General features: G+C 29.1%; 1 protein-coding gene and 1 long non-coding RNA gene across 3 annotated transcripts; both read left to right on the plus strand.

Annotated features, from left to right (window-relative positions):
• Positions 1–395: 395 nt before the first annotated feature.
• On the plus strand, positions 396–4,756 carry LOC122632964 (venom serine protease-like). Of its 2 annotated transcripts, none has more exons than XM_043820294.1 (8): positions 396–435; positions 1,990–2,210; positions 2,416–2,622; positions 2,707–2,911; positions 3,045–3,239; positions 3,301–3,452; positions 3,524–3,680; positions 4,113–4,756. In XM_043820294.1, the coding sequence occupies exons 2-8, from the start codon at positions 2,130–2,132 to the stop codon at positions 4,136–4,138; spliced, it is 1,023 nt and encodes a 340-aa protein (XP_043676229.1). In that variant the 5' UTR covers positions 396–435; positions 1,990–2,129; the 3' UTR covers positions 4,139–4,756. The 2 variants fall into 2 exon arrangements, with proteins under 2 accessions (XP_043676229.1, XP_043676228.1); XM_043820293.1 differs by lacking the exon at positions 396–435 and adding an exon at positions 1,536–1,888.
• Positions 4,757–14,806: 10,050 nt separating this feature from the next.
• Positions 14,807–15,736, plus strand: LOC122632845. Its single transcript, XR_006327958.1, has 3 exons — positions 14,807–14,943; positions 15,012–15,175; positions 15,520–15,736. It is a non-coding gene; the product is annotated as an uncharacterized LOC122632845 (long non-coding RNA).
• The last annotated feature ends 5,124 nt before the right edge of the window (positions 15,737–20,860 follow it).

Consider the following 20,860-nt stretch of genomic DNA (forward strand, 5'->3'; position numbering starts at 1 on the left):
AGTTTTTAATATTTAGGCTTAAGCTAATTGTTTGGATTTACATATCAGTTTTGATATACGTACCTGTATATAGGAAGATCTGTAGGCTTTACTGTATACGTGCAGGTAGGTAAGAAAGGAAAATAACATGAAGAAGAGATGGTGATGGATAAAGAAGGAAAGGAGGGATTTGGAAAAAAGGTATAAATGACGTAAATCCTGATTATAATCATCTAAATTTTTTTGTGTATTTTATTATTGCAATCTTATTATTGCAATTTTTATTATTTTAAATTTAGATTTGTTAGTTTATATTTGATGCGTATTATATTCCTACGTTGCAATTGTATAATATTTTTTTATTGGCCGGTTGTCTGCTGTAATAGTATTTTATAAGTATTTTGTCTTTATTTTAGATGAAACCTTTCTTGACTAGATAGATAAATGTTTCTGAGGGTATGTAACCTGTTTGCATTGCTTTTTCGTAATAGAAATAATTTGGAACAGTAGGACCATAGATTAGGGTATTTGATTTTATTTCGTTGGAATTGGTTTAATGATATTTTATTAATTTCAGGATGAATATGTCGATTCTAAATATTTTGATTCCTTCGTATATTTTTAAATTACTGATCTAATATTACTTTTTGTAATTCGATTTTACAGATTTCCATTACAGTTTTTGTTAATGTAGTATGACTAATAAAGTTTTTCTTGGTAATAGATTTAAATTTGATTATTAAATTTGATTTTTTTCTTATTAAGATCGCGATTTATTAAATTATCCCCATTTATTGCATTTTTGTCATTTCGTATTAGAATATAATCTTTGAAGCTGTATTTCTGATATCTATTTAATTTTGTTTCACAGAGGATGAGTATATCTGATTTGTGTATTCGTAGGAAATCCAAAAGAGATGCTCTATTTGCATTAGAAGTTATTAAATTTATATTTATAAAAATGATTTTTAATGTTTACTATCGAACTTATTTCTATCCCTATTCTCCATTTTAGAGATTTTATGTGCTCTTTTGTCTGCGAGATTTTATGTCTGCTTTTGATTGATCTTCGAGAAATAGAAAAAAGTAATGTAAAAATCCATAATTTTGTGTAGAAACAAAAAAAAAGTTGTAACTTTTACTGATTCAATTAATTGATAATTGTAATCTATGACAATCTCAAGATAAATTCAAATGGTTAACTTTATAACATATTAACAAAAGAACTAATATTAATCATCTGAGATAATAATTAGTTTAAGGATATCGCGTTTTACTATCTGTCATTAAAAATATGTTTAATATTTTAAATTAATATGATCATTAATATAAATTTGACTATGAAATTAATACAAATTACCGAAACTTTAGCTCTCTTAAAAAAAATTATAAATATTTATAATAATAATAATAATAATAATAATAATAATGATAATAATAATAATAATAATAGATAAAAATAATTTATTTTTGCAACGAAAAAAAGTAACAAAGATAAGAAATGCACGAAATCGATATGAATCTTTGACTATATAAATGTACGTAAAAATGGATAATAAAATAAAAAGCCAACGTAAGTTGCTATTGAACATGCGTTGATGAAAATGCATATGTATGAGTATGTATGTATATCAAAAAAGATTGTAAATATATACAATTGTAATGATATTTATCACTATTGCTATATATTTACGTTTATTTGCGAAAATAAATTGAAAGTACGAGAATGAAGGCATTCATGATAGTCCTGTCTACAAAATTATCGCTTTTCGTGAACATTTATTTCAAGTTAGAATATAAAAAACAACGAAACAGGAAAGAACATTACAGATATCGTTTTAGTATTATATTTCTATTGATAGTACCCAAGTCTTTTTTTTCTTCTAGACCATCATCGTCATGAAATTAGGTATTTATAAAATTCAAATTTTTGTACTGTTTTTGTCTCTCTTTTCCTCTATTAATTCCTTATATTTTTTTTATATTTTTAATTAAATATTTTGTTTACAGATAATTTTTTTTTAATACTTTGCGTGCTACTAAGCATTATAAAATCCAATGGTATTATCGATTTCAATTGTGGCTACACCCAAAAATTAAAATCAGATGTTAATTATTATGTGAATAATCCTGATTTTCCTAATTATTACATGGGAGAACATAATTGTCGGTGGAGTGCTAGGAGCAATACTCGGATTAAATTGAATTGCACAGTTTTCGATGTTCCTCCGGTAAGATTTCAAATTGTCATTAATATTATTATTTCTATAATTAAATAGGTTTGTTGTGCATAAAAGATCAATCGATCGATACACCTTGTTAATAAAATAAATTCAGTTCGGATCGTATGTAAAAGTTGAACAGAAATAAGTCGATGATTTATTGGATTTTACTATGAAACCAGATAAAATAATAAATAAATCCCATCGTCGATAGAGTTCGAATTGTTCATTGGATTTTATGAAAGTCAAAGTCGACGATGACATCGAGTACGTTTTCTGTGGATTAAATTCTTTTGCAGTGGAATCAATAGCATCGAAAATGACTATAAAATTCCATTCGAGATACAATACTTATGGAGGCAAATTTCGATGTAATCTCAGATCAGTCAAAGAGAAATGTAGATGTGGTTGGAAGAATCCGGTAGGCAAAAGCAGAACATAATCCATCCATAATTTATTTATTCAATGATCTATTAATGGTATTTTATACATTGTTCGTTTACAGTCGAGAATCGTAGGTGGTGTTGAAACAGGAGTGAATGAATATCCTATGATGGCTGGTATAATACATCTTGCAACACGTTTTCTCTATTGCGGTGCAACTATAATAACTCCGCAACATGTATTAACGGCTGCTCATTGCGTTGCGAGGTATAAAAGGATTTTATATATTCTAGGAGTTGTTGTTGGAGAACATAATACATGGACAAGTACGTTCGACAATCAAACATTTTGGATAACAAAATTCGTTTAACAATTATTTATTTGATTATTATTTATTTAATAATTTATCATAATTATATTATTGAAATTATTATCATTTTGATTTGATGTAATCTTTAGTTAACGATACAAAGGCAACTCAACTTTATCTTATTGACGATATAATCGTACATCCGAATTATAGGCCAAAATTAAACGATTTAGCTGTTATTAAATTGCAGAAGAGGTTAAAATATTCTATGAGAATTGGTCCAGCTTGTCTTCCGTTCTATTACATGCAGCGAAATTTTATAGACACTGTTGTTACAGCTGTAGGTTGGTATTTCGAGTCTTTGTTTTTACATTGTATAATAAATTTTATAAAATATTTTTGTAGGATGGGGTCTTACGAATTTTTATGGTGTCAAGTCTGAAGTTTTGAGAAAAGTCGATTTGCATGTAGTTTCAATGAAGAAATGCGTCAAGTATCACTTTTTGGCTACACCTAAGCAACTTTGTACATTTGATACAGGAAAGGATGCTTGTCTGGTAAATTTAATCGATTGATCTTTATCAATTATTAAATAAAAAAATAATCTTCAAACGTTTTAATTATACAGTTCGACAGTGGTGGTCCAATTTTATGGCAAAATCCAAGAAATAATCGTATTTTCCTTCTTGGAGTCATCAATTATGGTAGAACATGTGCCGATGCAGCTCCTGGTGTTAATTTGAGAGTCACTAGTTATTTGGATTTTATTAGAAGGTCTACACCTGGTAAGGTTTTCAAATTTTAACTTCATCGATTCATAACAATATTCTATATATATTCTCCTATATATTTTTCATTTTTATTCTTTTTGTTTATGGATACATTTTTATTTTAATTATTATTTTAATATTAACTCGATAGAAAGATTTTACTGATTTATCTTATCTTTGAATTTATAAATAATTAATTCAATGATATATATTATCAATTTAATTACGAACATGCGTTGCAGTTTTCTATTAATGAATTTAAATTTTTAACTCGGTAGATAAATATATTTTATATTCTATCTTATCTAAGAATCTATAAATACGTATTTTATCATAATTCAATGATCTATATTATTAATGTAATTATTGTTTCGTTTGACTTGTCAAAAATGTTTTTAATTTTAAGACATTGATCACTATATTTACACGCATACTTTCCTTTTATAGGAGAAACATACTGTCAGACGTATTAAAGAAGAAACAGATCAGATACATATTATATAAGAAGACAAAGTTTCAATGACAAATATGTTTTTTCATTTAAGTATTAAGTAAATATCTTAACACGGAATGTAAAATGGATTTATTTGTGACGATCGTACGAGTATAATCTGCATTGCGCTTAATAATCTCGGTCATCTGTTTAAAGATCCGAGATGCAATAGAGTTTGAAAACTGCACGATAGAATGTAACACTTACTCTACTTACAAGTGGGAATTGAACATTAATTCAAATCAAAGCGCTTAATATGAAATTTACAATCTTTACTTCTAAATAAATTTAAAAAACTCTGTGATTGATCAAGAAAGATTTAATTTATTGCTCGGATGATTTTGATCTTAACTGTGATTCTATATCTTTATGATTCTATTTTTTCAATATCTACATTAAATATAAGATAATAATTCTTGGCATTCAAGGACTTTTTCGCTCGGATAAACTAGCAACTCGAGACGATTTTGGTTATATTAGGCATTTAAATTTTTTATAAGTATTTTAAAATGATTTATATTAAAACAAACGTATACAAATTTCAATAATTTATTTATTTCAACGTTTTACAAAACAAAATCTGTTAAATATTACATTCTGTAATTATTTTTTTTTTGTATGATATTTCACAAAACAATTCCCGAGATGCATCTTCAGTTTGTCAGGGCATGTATCACAATAATTTGAGATTTTACGTCTATAGCCAGGCTTATTTCGATCAGAGCAGATCTTGCAATTTTTCTTTACTCTTTTCAGGATGGAGTTTACTTTCGAACGTTGTTTTGTGTATACATCGTTCTCTAGCAGATTATATTCAGTGTTAACTATTAGCAATTATAAGTTTACACGAACCTATAATTTTCTTCTTATTTGGATGTCTGCGTATTATCTAACAACTTGTTCTAGTGAGTGATAAAAAAATTTGCCGTTACGGCAAGTTTGAATTACTAATGGCACAAAATGATAATCTAAAGTTATTTATCAAGAAAAGTGACATTATACCATTAACAATCAATTGATAATTCAACACATCAAATAGCTATCTATCCCTAGTAAATCAGGACGAACTAGATGATAAATGGCTAAGCAAAATATCAGTGAGCAACTCATTTAACAAACTACAAGAAGTAGAAGTACTTCCAGGGAACGATAGAACGGAAAGGAATAATCCACAGCCGAAATCCCCACCAATACATATAGAAGCTCAGGTCATTGCACCGCTAATTGATCTATTGAAAGAAATAGCTAAAGACGAGTACACATTAAAGCAACTAAAGGACAACCACGTTAAGCAAGTCAATACCTCTGACACCTACAGAAAGGTCACTAAGCCCATAAAAGAGAAGAAGGCAAATTTTTATACCTATCAGTCAAAAAAAGACAGAAGTTATAAGGTAGTACTTAGAGGGATGCATTCCAGAACAGATGCTGGCATTATAATTGATGAATTAAAAAAAAAAGAACCATTAGGTAAGACAAATAAACAACATAATTAAACGTGACACAAAGTAACCGCTGTCGTTATTCTTTATCGATTTCGAACCGAATAATAATGACAAAGATATATACAAAATTGATAGGTTATTTAACACGATAGTTTTAAAAACAAAAAGAGATATTCCGCAGTGTTTACGTTGTCAATGACCATATCAAGAATTATTGTAATAAAACTCCAGTATGCGCTAAATGCGCAGGTAAGCATTGGGCCTCGAAATAGGCACATATAGGCAAAATAAGCAATGTCATATACTTTAATTGCCAGGAAAATCACCCAGCAAGTTATAAATACTGTATAGTTAGGAAACAGTTACAGTAAAAACTCTCCTAAAGTTAGACACAAATTAGCTTTGGAAAACTTTAATTCACCAAATAAAATTACCTCTGCAAACTTCAGCAACAATTCCTTCGAGGGGCCGCAGTTATATCCAAGAACTAGCAATAGGACATGTGTAGATGTAATTCGACCGTGGGAGACGTTAATAACGAATGTAAATAATTTCACTGAGTCTGAGATTAAAAACTTGATAATTACAGGTAAGAACTCAGAAGTAATATCCAACATGCTTATTTAATAAACTTATCTCCTAACTTAACAATCGCAACAAATAAATAAAATGTTAGAACTTTTAATGTCCATGTTAAAAAAGAACAAATAAAATAGATTCATTAAAAATTGCAATTTGGAACGTAAATGGGTTATATCAAAGAATTCAAGAATTGAAAATCTTCCTACACTTCAACAAAAAAAAGTGATACTCATAGCAGAAACACATCTCACTGAAAAAAACTACATTAAAATCCCATACTACAATGTATATGATACTAAACACCCTTCCGGGATACCCCGTGGTGGTTCAGCTATAATTATAAGACAAGAAATTAAACACTTTCCTCATTGCTCAATTGCCGACTCGCAAATAAAATCTACAGCCGTAACGATCAACATAACATATGAAACATAACACTATCGGCAGTTTATTGCCTTCCTAATGAAAATATATCCACTCAACAATACGTAAACTTCTTTAAAGTACTAAGGAATAAATTCATTGCAGGCGGAGATTACAAAATACTCAATAGGGCTTCGAAACAATTTCTCTTTGAGACAAAATCCTACACCATGCAATAAGGAGCCTATCGTTAGATACATTATCTACTGGGGAACCAACTTAGTGGCCAACTGCCCAAGGAAAAACTCCAGATTTATTAAACTTTGTTGTAATTAAAGGGCTGCATAAGACGCGTTTCAAAATGCAATCCTGTTTAGACCTTACCTCTGATCACTCTGCAATATTACTTGATCTTTTACGAATATCATCGTTTACAGAAACAACATTATACATATATAACAAAACCACTAACTGAACCAAATTCAAACAATATCTAGAAGAACTTAGGTATTCACATGGATGCAAGACAACATGGAAACAACACATAAGAGCTAAAATAGAACAAATGCGCATAGAAAGACGGAGTATGTACTGGCTTACAAATAAAAATTCGAAATTAAACATAAACAATAAGCTATTAATATACAAGACTATAATCAAACTGATTTGGATATACGGAATCGTTATATGGAGAACAGCAGTAAAAAGTCATATAGTTAAACTGGAAGCAATGCAATCCATTATCCTGAGGACAAGAGTTAACGTTCCCTAGTACGTCCGCAACGAGCAAATCCGTAAAGATCTCAAGATCAAATCAGTAAAAGAGGAAATAATCAACATATGCGTTAGATATAAAGAAAGACTAAAAAATCACTTAAATGTTTCAGTAAGGAAGCTATACTTAGAAAATATACCACAGAAAACATCTAAAAGATCTCCTTAGAACATAAGTTAAAACAACTCTTCTTACCTATTGTAAAGATCTTCTCTAATGAGAGAAGATCTATGTGATATAAGTACATTTTGTTAAACGTACCTGCCGAATGTCCACTTTGGACAAATTGCAGAGAAAAATGAAGATAAAAAAAAAAGAAAAAAAGAAAACTTCAGAATAACATGGAGCTTTCCATTTAGTTGGGACTTTTTGATGCTTGATATCGACACTCGGCGATGTCACGAGAGTGGCGATAAGTTTTTCTCAATTGAATAAAGCGTTTTTAGATAGTGCAAATGAGTAAGTGGTATTTCCTTTCTTTTCTTTTGTTCGAATTTATAAAGTATGTATGAATTAATCAAACAAATGTTCAAGCCCCCAAAAAAAAGTTTATGCCACCAATTTAAGGATTTCTGAAGAAAATGATATATTGAAGCATATTGATCTGTTCGGTCAACGCCACTCATATATTTTATATAATTTACTATAATATTAGGTTTCTTGATGTTGACTTCCACACCACTTCGTAAAATCCTTTTTACGAAAGTTATTCCTATATTATCTCTAGTGGTTAAACAAGTGACAGTCCTTTTATCTTTCTACGATAAAGGTAAAGTGTTACCTCTTTGATAAGCTACCTCTAGATTTCGTTAAGAATTTTGATCTTTTTATTTCGTTTGGCAATTTCTTTCGCTTTGTTAGGATTGTCCCGGTTAAATAGCATTTGAGTTGGGCTAATTCTTGAGCCAAGATGAAACTTGTATAATATTGATCTGTAAACATATGGTGCTCCTAAGCAGCAGAAATTTGGTCTAACATCATTTTATAAAGGTGTAACGAAATTTTCTTGGAAACTGGTAGATCAGGTCTCACCGATTGCTTTGTTGTAAGAGATCCATAATAAGGTAGAATATCAATGTACAAATGTTGCCAGTATTCGAATCAGCTAGAGTAAATTCTAATACCCCATTTGGTTCGTTTTTTGGATTATACATAATAAATGAAATTCGGTCTTTGAATTTGATAGTGATCTCATTCATATAAATTTGTTCTCCCAATATAAAATAATCTAAAAATTTAAAGAAGTTATTTGCGGTCCTACGGGTTTTTTGCCAGATATAAATTGTGCTCTTGATGGCACTTCTTCGAAATCTTCGCACCGCACCGATTGCGAACTGTCTGCATCTTCTGTAGTTTTACGATCGGTTTCACTGTCTTATTCTGATTTTTCGGCTTCTTACACCTCTTACTTCATCACTGGATTAGTTGATTTCATTGACAATTGCTCCGTGTATAGAGGTAATTTGGTTTTTCAACAACGAAAAATCAAATTCGCCTTTACTTGAACTAAATTGATCGCTATCTATATCTATAGGACTCAACAACTTTGAAAATAAAGTTCTCACTGCTATGACTATCAAATACAGAATAACGTTAAGAATTCAGACCGAGCTGGATCCATGACAAAAATTGAGATAAAAATATCTTATTGCCATTATTATGAGAAATACACTACCCGGAAAGAAAGATATAGGACACAAGAATTTATTTACAAATAGATACTGTTTTTATTTCTTGGAGATCTACAAAAAGTATCACTGTTTGGGTCGTCATTGGAATTCTCGCAGAAAACGTCAGAACGTCTAGAAGCTCCTCTCGAATTGTATGAAACGCCAGGACGCTGTAGCGATGCCTCTCGAGTGTCAAGGGATAATAAATAATAATAATTAGACGAAATTTTTAGTTATTTGACGCAATCAGTTGATTTTAAATTCCTTAAACGTGATAAAACTATAACATTTTTAATAGAGATTATTTTAATTCAAAAGAAAGCACCAACATTGATTCTCTAGTAAATAATCTCGGAAAGTCTCGTTATTTGCAAAATTGTGAATAATGATGTACCGTTGATAGGAATATAAAAATGCTTTCACAGTCTGTATATATATACGATTACATACTTTTTTGAATTACTTGAAAACTTTTAAATCACTTGTATTATTACATGATCTATGTGTGTGGCTAAGTAATTTCTATTTAATACAAGAATCTTACTATTTGTTTCGAATGTTATATTTCTTATTTTACAAAATATTCAATTCATTAATAATATATTAACAATGTAATGATAATGATATGATTTTTAATTTTTATAAAAGGTATGTACAAGTTAAATTCAAGAGATTATGACGAGGGTCACTATTATTTTAAGACTTGCATTAAATATCCGCATAATCACACATAAATTTCTTATAATATCGACCGAAAAAATATCTTTTCATATTATTCATATTAACATTTGAATTTATATTTTTATTTATTAATAAATATAGTTTCTCCTCAGGAGAAATAACTTCTATTGTTCGTAAATCAACATTTTGACATTGAACATAATTTGAATACCGAATTGATCTGTATCAACTTCTCTTTATAACTAGCCCTTTGTGGACACGTGTGGACAAATAGCCGTTCAAGTCTCTTCATCGTTGTGGTCACATATTGTAGAATAGCTCGCCTTCGTCTATCATTCTGAGCGATAAGATACGCAGCGGTATAGTAGACTAAAGAAAATAATGTTTGAAAGGAAATCAGACATCTTTAGCGGTGAAGTCTTATCTTCCGTTTAGTGTAAACTAACGGTAGGGAATAACAATCGAGTCAGAACGAATTTGAGTCTTTCGAATCAGTCTCCTAATGGTACTATCGAATGAACTAGGAAGACTTTTATATATTTTCTACGATATAACATCCTATACAGAATGTCTAAAAGATTTAGAGAGAATATGTTCGATGGTAATAGTAGTGATGACGAGTATTGCTTTATAACTGAGAAAATGCAAGATGACGACAATAGAAGGAATCGGCTCAAGTGTTTCAATATTTCCAGGAGTATTGACAGTGATGATGAATTAAATATTGATGAAAATAATACAAGCCTCGACAATGAATGGAAGAATGTTATAAATCAACATATCATTTCACAAAAAATACAATTTACATAGATATCATGAAATCCTGGTCCACAGATAAGTCCAAATTGTATAAAACCTATCGATTTTTTCGAATTATTCTGTATATAGAAATAATACCACTTTCGAATTTAAAGGACTATTGGTCAACGGATAAATCTCGGATCCCTTACTTTGTCGAAATATTTAGGAGAGACCGATTTTCATAAATATTTTGGATGCTTCATGTATTGTAAATAAAAATCCAGAAGATACGCAAAACATCAGACTCAAAAAATTAGCAATTTTCTGGAATATATCGATAATAAATGTAGAGAAAATTTTGTATCCGAGGTGGTATTATCGGTGGATGAACGATTGTTAAATTCAAAGGGAGAATAAGCTTTATTACGTATAATCTACAAAATCAACGAAATGAGATATTCGTATTTATGTTCTGACGGATGTCAATATTGATTACATACAAACCATTTTGCTATATTATGATAGCTTCATGACTGAGAAATTGGTTGAATCTAATCTCCCAATAAGTGCAAGAATGGTTTTACAGCTGTACTAAAATTTAATCCAATCCTAGAGCTGCAGGATACCATATTTTCACCGATCGTTATTTTACAAGTATTCCCTTGGCTGATGCATTACTAAACATGAAATGCCACATAACTGGAACTATTTAAAGTAATAGGAAATTTATTCCAAATGAAATAAAAACTCCAAAAGTTGTGAAAAATGAAATCGTTGTCTATAGATGCAAAGACGTATTATTATTAGCTTGGAGAGATAAATGAATCGTGACAATGGTCAGCGCTTGTGCTGACTCAACTACGAAAAATATTCCCAGAAAAACACGCGAAGAAGAAATAATTTATATACCAAAGACAAATATAGTGATAAATCTTAATAAATATATGGGTGGTGTGGACAAAGTAAATCAGTATACGGTAACGTATTGTTTTATGCGAAAGTCCTAAAAATGATGGCGAAAATTATTTTTTTGGGACTTGGAAATATTAACAATAAATTCTTATTTATTATATAAAATAAATCAGGGGAAACAGCATAAAAATAAAATAACACATTTGCAATTCGTATGTCGCTTGGTGGATCAATTAGTTGAAGATTTTCGTGAGTCCAGGAATACTTCATCATTCTCTGGAACAAAAGAAAGGCTGAAAGACTTTTTACACGTCATTCGGCAAGATGATACAGGAAGGAGTAAAGACCGTGTGGTATGCTCCAATCGGAAAATCAAAGATAGAAGAAGAAAATGAAGGTACTATTGTGCTACTTGTTCAACTAAACCGGTCTTGCATATAGGCAACTGTTTTAATATACCATAATATGCAAGAATACAAAACGAGTCGTACATAAACATAGCAAAGCTGAGTATGTTTTCTTGGATTTGGACAAAAAATTTAGTTGTACTTAAGTAAAGTTTTAGTTTTTATAACATAAACGTTCAACGTGTATATTTTCTCAACTGCGCACACCAATACTTCTCATCCATAGCGACGGTCGCTCGTCGGCGTTAATTTTTGTGAATACATCATGATCACCGAACAAATGTAATACTTTTTTGCCACCAATTTTCAACCTGAAGTGGTTGCTTGCAAAAATTATCTACTGCAACTTTAATGACACTCATAATAGAAAACCGTAAGTTTTTCTTTTATTTTGTCTGACTAAAAATGATCATTTCTTTTTATTTCATCTTTTTTATCGTTTTTTGATTTTATCAATTTTTGACATTCGAAGAATAAAATCCATGTTTTCATAAATAAATGAAAATCTAATTAATTCTTATATTAAATATCATGCGGACATAGTTGAATTATATGATGCATTTTCATTGTTGATCCCAAAGAAGTAAATGCCAATAATTCCTAGTAACGATATTGGACACCATACTGTAACCTTGGCACTGTGTAATTTGTCGTGCAGTTCGATCAATAACAAAAATTTTGCTTATTCACTAAATCTAAAAGATGAAAATGTGCTTCATCAATCACAATTAGATCGTGAATAAGATCTTCATTTTCATCAAAAAAAATCAAGAATTAACGATAAAAATTTATGTCGCTAACGAGGTCGTGATCTTCCGATGGAAACAAATAGAGAAAAAATTTTATTATACAAGTTGGGAATCTTGGTTCGTTTATTACAGATTTTATTAACATTCAATTAGAAAGACGAGTTTCAATGAAGTCTTTGTTATTGGATATATCAAGTTATTCAAATGTCACGTAAAAGGTAAAAGAAAATTATATGTCACATCATATAATTTTTCAGTTCTATAAACATCATTTTTCAAGAGAATAATTGGGTTCCGAACTATCGTTCCTTTGAACATTTTTATCCTTGCTATAAATAAAATATGATACGAGTAAAAAAAATTTTATCTTGAATTTCAAGATTAATTTTGCGACATCTTTTTTAAGAAGAAAATATTCTTTTAAGAAGAAAAAAGAATAAAATTAACGAAGAGAAATTAATGGAAGCAAAAATTGATTACAAGTCACGATAAATTATTTTTCTAATACATAATAATGCTTTTTAAAATATTATTGGCACGATTCTATTGGACACTAACACAAGACAGGTCATTAATTTGCATGGTATGAATAAATCTGTCGCCGTGAAGGCAGAACAAATTCGTGAAAAAATAGACGGTAAGATAAATAGAAAACTTATGTTTAAATACTATTAGATGTTGCAACATGAATGAATTTTTCATTTTGGAGAATTCATATACAATTCCTTGACGAAGATCTAAATATCGTGTTGCTAACATCAGATGTAAAAGAACTATCTGGTAGTCATAATAAAAATGTAACATTAAAAAATGTAAGGTCGAATTTTATTTTTTTAAATAAAAAATTTGTCATAAATATATCAGTATGAACGATATTGTTTCTGTAATTACATATAATGATGCAAATGTAAATTTATTTACTTGTAATAAAATTTATTCATTTGTTAAGGTGCAGATGCACTACAACAATAACTTATGATACTTTTTAAGAAAGAATTTCTTATGTGTGTAAACATCTGGAATAATGATCGGCAAATTCAATTGATTTGTCGAACAGCTTTCACAGAGCGATACAATGTTTTCTTTGGGAGAAATCTTCAACTTCCAATGGTATTCGAGATATTTTATAAGAGTTCGTATATCAAAGATGACAGAAAAAAGAGTTGGAGAAAGGAAAAAAAATATTTAGATTACTTTTGCGGTGGGAAGATTTTTCAGAACTTTGAGACAAAAAGTACAAATTAATAGCAATGGAAATGAATACCGAACTCAGATCTTCTTAATACCCAATTTCTCATTCAGACTTTCTTATTTTTCTTTTTTTTTTAAATAACTGTTATATATATATATATATATATATATATATATATATATATAGTTATATATATCTGGCTTTCTGAGTTGAAATTTTTTACAGAACTAAGTTTATGATTTTCTCTTGCAGCATTTTATATTTTATATAATGTAGATACTTCCGATATTTATTGAAGAAGAAGATATCATTCTTACGAATTACAGCAGACTACAGTAGGTACAGTAAAAATATAGCTATACGTACTATAGTACTCCTCATCCGAGCGGCAAAACACGTGATGGTTTTGGAATATTTATCAAAAGCAATACTGAACACTTACAAATAAACTCTTATTAAACAGTCAAAATACAAGCGATTACAGTCAATGTCACTTTAAACAATCATGATATCAACATCTCAACAGTATATGCCCATCAAAGCATCAAATACGTGTAGAGGAATACAAAGCTTTTTTCGAATCCTGCCCAGCGAAGTTTATTGTTGTAAGAGACCTCAACAACTTTTGGGTTACAACCTTTTTTCTCATAATAACATTTTTTCATAAACAACAATCTAAAATGCAATATTCTACTAAAAAATATATAAAACATGGAAATAGCAGCAGAAATGTTAACTACCATATTTCAAACCTCACGCAAATATTACAACAAAACATAAAATATACGAGTACAATAAACTATAATAAAATATCAACAGTATATTCTTAATAAAAAACAGGAAAAGAATGAGAAAGTTATTGCAAAGTACAAAGTGGCGATATAAAATTATAATGAATAAACTTATCAACAAAATTAAACATGTAATCAATAAGACATAATACCAACTTCAAAACTATATAAAAAATTTAGATTCCTTTGAAAGAACAAATTATTCATTATGGAAATCTACAAAAATCACTTCACTTATGCAAAAACAAGACGGGAGCTGGACCTTCTCAATAAAATACTAAGCAGAGGCCATGGTAGATTATTTGCAAAAAGTATTCACAATTGAATCATACATTTCACTTAATAACGGTAATGAAGAACAGCCGATAGATGATAAAGTAGTTAAAATAAGTGAAGTCATATCTATAATCAAAAACCTGAAAATTAATAAATCTCCTGGATACGATCTCATAAGAGTGAAAATGGTAAAAGTGAATGGTATTGAAGCAATCAGATTTATAATTATTTTAACTAACACTATCTTTAGTATTGATCATTTCCTGCAGATCTGGATACGTGCTGAAATAATCCTGCTACATAAAGGTAAAAACTCTAAATTACGGCCATTATATAATGGCAGAAATTACTAATGGAAGAAATTATGCCAAACAACTAATCTCGAAACATTAATTTGGATTTAGAAAAAATCACAACACATTCAAGGAAATAGGTGGAATGATAAACAAAATAATTAAATCCATTAATACTAATCGTACAAAGTCCGGTGAAATGACCAGTTTTTAAATTTAATTAAAAATTGTTCTTATTTCTTTTGTTTATCTAACTGTATGTAAATTCTTAGATTATCTGATTAATACGTTCACGCTGGCGCTGCTATTTGTATTTCTCGTGGTGGGGCAGGATTACTATTTGAGGGCCACATATTATTTATAGATAGCTATTATACAAATGTCCCTTTGACTGAAATTTATAATAATGCAAAAATTTTATAATTATGCAAAAAAGGATGTTAATTTATCTGATTAAATGATATTGTACTATAATTGTTTACAGAAAACCATTAAATGGTACAAAAAAATTACTATACGATTAATATGCGGGACTTGCCTTATAAATGCGTGGTATCTACATCAAAGATGGGGTAATAAACATATTAATATTTTATAATTAAAAGAAAAAATTATTGATCACCATATTGAAGAAATGGCTATTGAAAAGCAAATATCTTCAAAAAAGGTTCACAATTTCTTCATTCATATAAAAAATCTGCAAGAAAGCCAAAAAAAGATGTAAGGAATGTTATAAAAAAAGTTAGAGATTATGTAAAAGAGTAACGACATATTACAATCGTTATGAGGGCCAGCCAATACTTTGTTTGAAATGCTTTCAAAAATTGCATAGAAATGCATAAACAATTAAGTTAAGTTTGTAATATTGAGATGAAATGAAATAGATCCTACTTTTTTTGAATTAATATACATTAAATTTTCATTATTAAAATATTCAACTATATAGCAATTTTGTTCTAGTTAATAAATGAACTACGTTTTTGGTGGAACGCATTGTCTGATGGAACATTCAAGTGTAAATCACAGGTGGTGTACACCGCTTGATGGAAGAATCGAGCGTGAGCCGTTAAATAATTTTTCAATTTTTATTTTTTACTGGGAATATTTATCTCCTGACTTCTTTACCGTGACCGATCATTTGATCGTTGGACAAATTTATATCTTTTTTTAAATTTCTCTGCCTGGGAACTTAATTGTGGATTCAAATAACTCAAATTTCTTAATTATATATAGCTGCATACATATGAATGCGATATGTGTTTGGCTTCATCGTAAGCAATCGAATAATCTGGTAGTCAATATTAGGTATCGCCTAAACACAACGAAGTGTTATCGGCTCCTTTTGTAAATCTAGAAATACTTTCTCTATAATGAATAGTTTATAGTAATCGATATCTAAATATCTCTTCTTTTGAGAGTCACAGATTGAAGTCTAAGAGTAATCAAAGACGACAAGAAGTGAATAAATTTTATATTATTCAGTATATTGATTTTATATTTTGTTTTTCTCTGAAATTTATCCCGTTTAGACAGAAAATTATTGAAAGCTATTAATGAAGAGTGTTCTGACGGGCGAAATTCTAGGTCTGAAAATAAACAAATTGAAAGTAAGCATGATTTGTTCGAAAATGAGGAAATTAAAAGTGATTATTCGTATGACATCGACGATGAAGAAGAAAAAAACATTTTAAACGCTGTGAAAAAGATTTTTATCAGATTTGAAAAGTGAGAGTGATCAAAATATCCAGAATATTGAAGTGACTCTTGATGGAACTGTTTGGCAACAAATAATAAAAGACCCAACAAACGGAAGTAAAGTTATCACATAATTTTAAACAAGTATCATGTCCAACAGTATATGCCAAATAAAATATATTTAGTAAAATCAAAGTGGCATTTTCTTTGATAATTAATAATGATATTATTGAGCATATAAGAAAGTGTATAGAAGTATAAGCAACGTTCTAGTAGAACTAACTGGAATCTGCCGATATGAAAACACGTTTTCATATACGATTGATAATCTGCCGATATCAAACATTTTTTCAATGTTTGGAATATACCAAACAAAAAATTTACCTATCTCATATTTACAGAATTCAAAATGGGAGTCTGCTTTTTTTCTAAAGCTATGGACACTTCCACAGAAATTTTAAAATTTCTCTGATTTGATGAAAAAAGATAGCGAAGCCAACATCTAAATACCAACAAATTTGTTCTAATTTCAGATGTATGGAACAGATTCATTAAGAATAATTAAAATAGCTACAAGACCCATTTGAATCTGTTGATGAGCAACTATTTCCTACAAAAGTGAGATGTAAATTTACATAGTACATATCAAATAAGCTTGATAAATTTAGCATCGAGTTTTGGTTAACGTCAGACCCTAACAATAATTACGTTATAAACGGATTTCCATATTCGGGAAAAGAAGAAGTGCGACCATCATCAATATACTCAATATTCAGAGAATTTATTGTCCTCCAACTAGTTGAACCATTTACTCAATGTTAAAAACATATTATGACAAATAATTTTTTCACGAGCGTATCCCTGACAACAAAATTGTTGGCAAAACGAATAACATTGATTGGAACTATTTGGAGTAATACAAGAGAATTGCCCAAACTGGTGAAATCAACAAAAAACAAAATAGAACGTTTCTCAAATAATTTTTAAATCAAATAATTGTTTTCTAATAATTTATAAATCTAAACCTAGCAAAAAAGTTGTAACACTTAATTTGAAGCATAAATGTATATAAATCAATAACGATAGAAACTTGAGACAGTTGTGTACTATAATAAAACCAAAGTCGGAATTGATGTCACCGATCAAATAGCGAAATAGTTCAGCATCAAATCTAAATTCTATAGATGACTTGTGCAAATTTTTTTCAACATTCTTTATTTGGCCAGTATTAATGTATGGTTCCTTTATAAGGAAACAAAATGGATCAAATATATTAAGACATAACAATTTCTACTACAATTAGGAGAGGAGTATCTTTCTATCTTACAAACAGGTATTCTTATGTTTAAATCAGAAACGTGAATTCTTTGATAAAAAAAATTACACGCCGGGGTATCTCAAAAAAGTGTCTTAGGGTCTATTCTATTTTCTTTATTCATAGTAAATTTTCCATCCATATTTGTCATAGAAATTTACACCTTTGTCAATGACACAGCAATCATATTTGTACAAGAAAAAATAGAAATTGCAATAAATTCTGCGAAATCAGAAAACTGGACACAATCCAAAAAAAAAACAGAAAGAAAAAGAAATAATCAATCAAAAAAAATATAACTAAACGTTCGCACATAACCAAATACTCGCACATAATATTTACACTTAATAGGAATCCTATTCTCAAAATTAAATTTCAAAACATTGAAATCTCACTAACATTGAAGTCATTCAACTGTTAAATATTTAGACAATAAAATAAACTGGAGGATATATAGAAAAAAATACAAGAAGATTCATGTATTGGTTCATTTTTAAAAATTTCGAATTGAATTAAAACAATAAACTATTAATATACAAAGTTATCTTAAAAACCATGTGGACATACGATCTGCAAATCTGGGTATGGTAGCCAAATTCAACAAGAAAAAAAAAAGGAAAACCTACAATTTAATATTTTACGTACTATTTTAAATGCACCTTGGTTCGTTAAAGACGATGATAATAAAAAAACCCTAAAAATATTATGAATTGATGTTGCGTTATGAGAGCGCAACGAGAGTGCGTTTAAAATTAGCGATGTCTATTCTTACGGAGAATCTGATTCTCATCTCTTCTTAATAGTCAGAATTATAGATCTATTGGTTACTGTGAATAACGACGATGACATAAGATTCGGAAGCTGCTGAAGATCCCCATCAAAATATCAATCGTTACATTCCATCAAATTAATGGAAGAATTACTTTGAAAAATCCCATAGAGTTCGTAAAGTAGATATGCGATAAAGAATACTTTGTGAATTGAAGTTATAATAATATATTTCTACATAAGAGTTACAGTAGTTGTGAGTTTCATGTTACGTCATGTATTGTTACTTTTTACTTAGCGGTCTCTGAAAGAGGAATGGTCAATAATATTTAGCAAGATTTGATGATCTTGATAAGTTGTGTCGCAAAGTTGCAAGTTGAATTATTTTTTAACGTTTCTCCAACTATTCACAACAACAATAATTAGATTAGAAAAAGGAAATGGACAGGTTGGACTTTGAGTGAAAACTAAATATGGAAAGGGAAGAAAAGATGCCTATTGGTGGGAGGGGGGGGGTGGATCAGGATAATTTGTTGAGAATGTTTAAATTCTATGTGTGTTTCTTTGTTCTTGTTCTGATGGTGTCGACTGGCGGATACCAAATATGTACTTCAAGGATAGGCACCAGACAACCCTAGGTTCGTCTCGTCTAGGAATCGACTTTCCCCATTTATTTATTTATTGCTCAGATCGACACATTATTGAAAATTACGTGCTTGACTAAAATGTCTAAGCTTGAACGAAGATATCAATGTGTCTTTTATCTATGCGTTTTCTTAGCGAGTATCCAAGGTCAGATTAGTTTTTAAGCGTAGATATCCTGAATGATGATATAAGGTTTTTTGAAGAAAGTACTGGGAATTACAGAGGGTACATACGTGTGCGTCAACAATTATAATATATATTAATATATATATTAATATTGCAGACTCAGGTTTGCTCAGAAGACTAAGAAGAAAACATCCCATGGATCTACTAGGAATCAACTCCTAATACACTATACACACCCATGAAAGCTGTAGTATTATTATATATTACTTTATGATTATCCACATCGACATTATTTTAACTACTTCAAAAGATATAAATAATCATATATAGCAATTAAAAATAGATAAAAGGATATCAAAAAAATTTACTCAACATGTTGACACATATGATGAGAAAAGAATTACTTAATTCAAGAGGCAAAGAAAATTGTATATCTATTGAGAATGAAGATTTTGACATAGATGGAGTAAAGAACATAATTGAAAAGAAACAAGAAAAAAGAAACAAAATGTTATTTATTCCCGTTTCAATTTTAGAAAATTTGAATGATAATTTAAAAACGTTTATCCAACTTTCTCGTTTAAAATCAAAAAAAGCTAATTTTTGTTTTTGAAGAAGAAATTAGAATTCTATGCTACATTTATAGTTTTAAACAAGTTAGCTATTATAGTTTTAACAGTTCCTTGTATTCAAGTTAGCGTCACACTTTTTTTCACCTTTTTTACATGATAATTGTATAAATAATATCTTACTAATTTGGGAAATGCTGAATTAACTGTATATTTTGTTCTTCAATATATTCTTCTTTATTTATTTCCACATTTATAAGTCAATACTATATTATTTATAAAATTACATTCTTCTCTGTAAGTATCTATATATATTTCAATATTTGTATCGGTATGGACATCAAATAAAGTTAAGCTACACTTGAAAATATACCGATATTAACATTAGCTTTATAGGATCAGTCAATTTGACAGATTTTAGACTTCATGAACCAAAATTACAAAAACTATTATTATTATTTTCTTGCAAGTTTTGCTGACTTTTATTGATGGAATGATACGAATATACAGTATTTAAAAAAGAAAAATATTCGATATTTATAGAATACATAGAACATACTAAACTGAGTAAAGTTATTAAACATAGGTCGAAAAGTGAACCCATTTCTAAGATATGAATATTTTTGTATGTTAGTATTATGATTGACTGCGTGCGATGTTTCTTTAATATTTATAAATCTCATTCTGTATTCAATTTCCAAGATTAC

Source organism: Vespula pensylvanica, chromosome 11, assembly GCF_014466175.1.
Source record: "Vespula pensylvanica isolate Volc-1 chromosome 11, ASM1446617v1, whole genome shotgun sequence".
In the NCBI taxonomy this organism is placed as follows: Eukaryota; Metazoa; Arthropoda; class Insecta; order Hymenoptera; family Vespidae; genus Vespula; species Vespula pensylvanica.

Excerpts from the sequence above, each read along its gene's own strand:
- LOC122632964 (XM_043820293.1), top strand. Across the intron at positions 2,912-3,044 it reads AGAACATAATACATGGACAA|TTAACGATACAAAGGCAACT; the intron begins GTACGTTCGACA and ends TGTAATCTTTAG. Across the intron at positions 3,240-3,300 it reads CACTGTTGTTACAGCTGTAG|GATGGGGTCTTACGAATTTT; the intron begins GTTGGTATTTCG and ends ATATTTTTGTAG.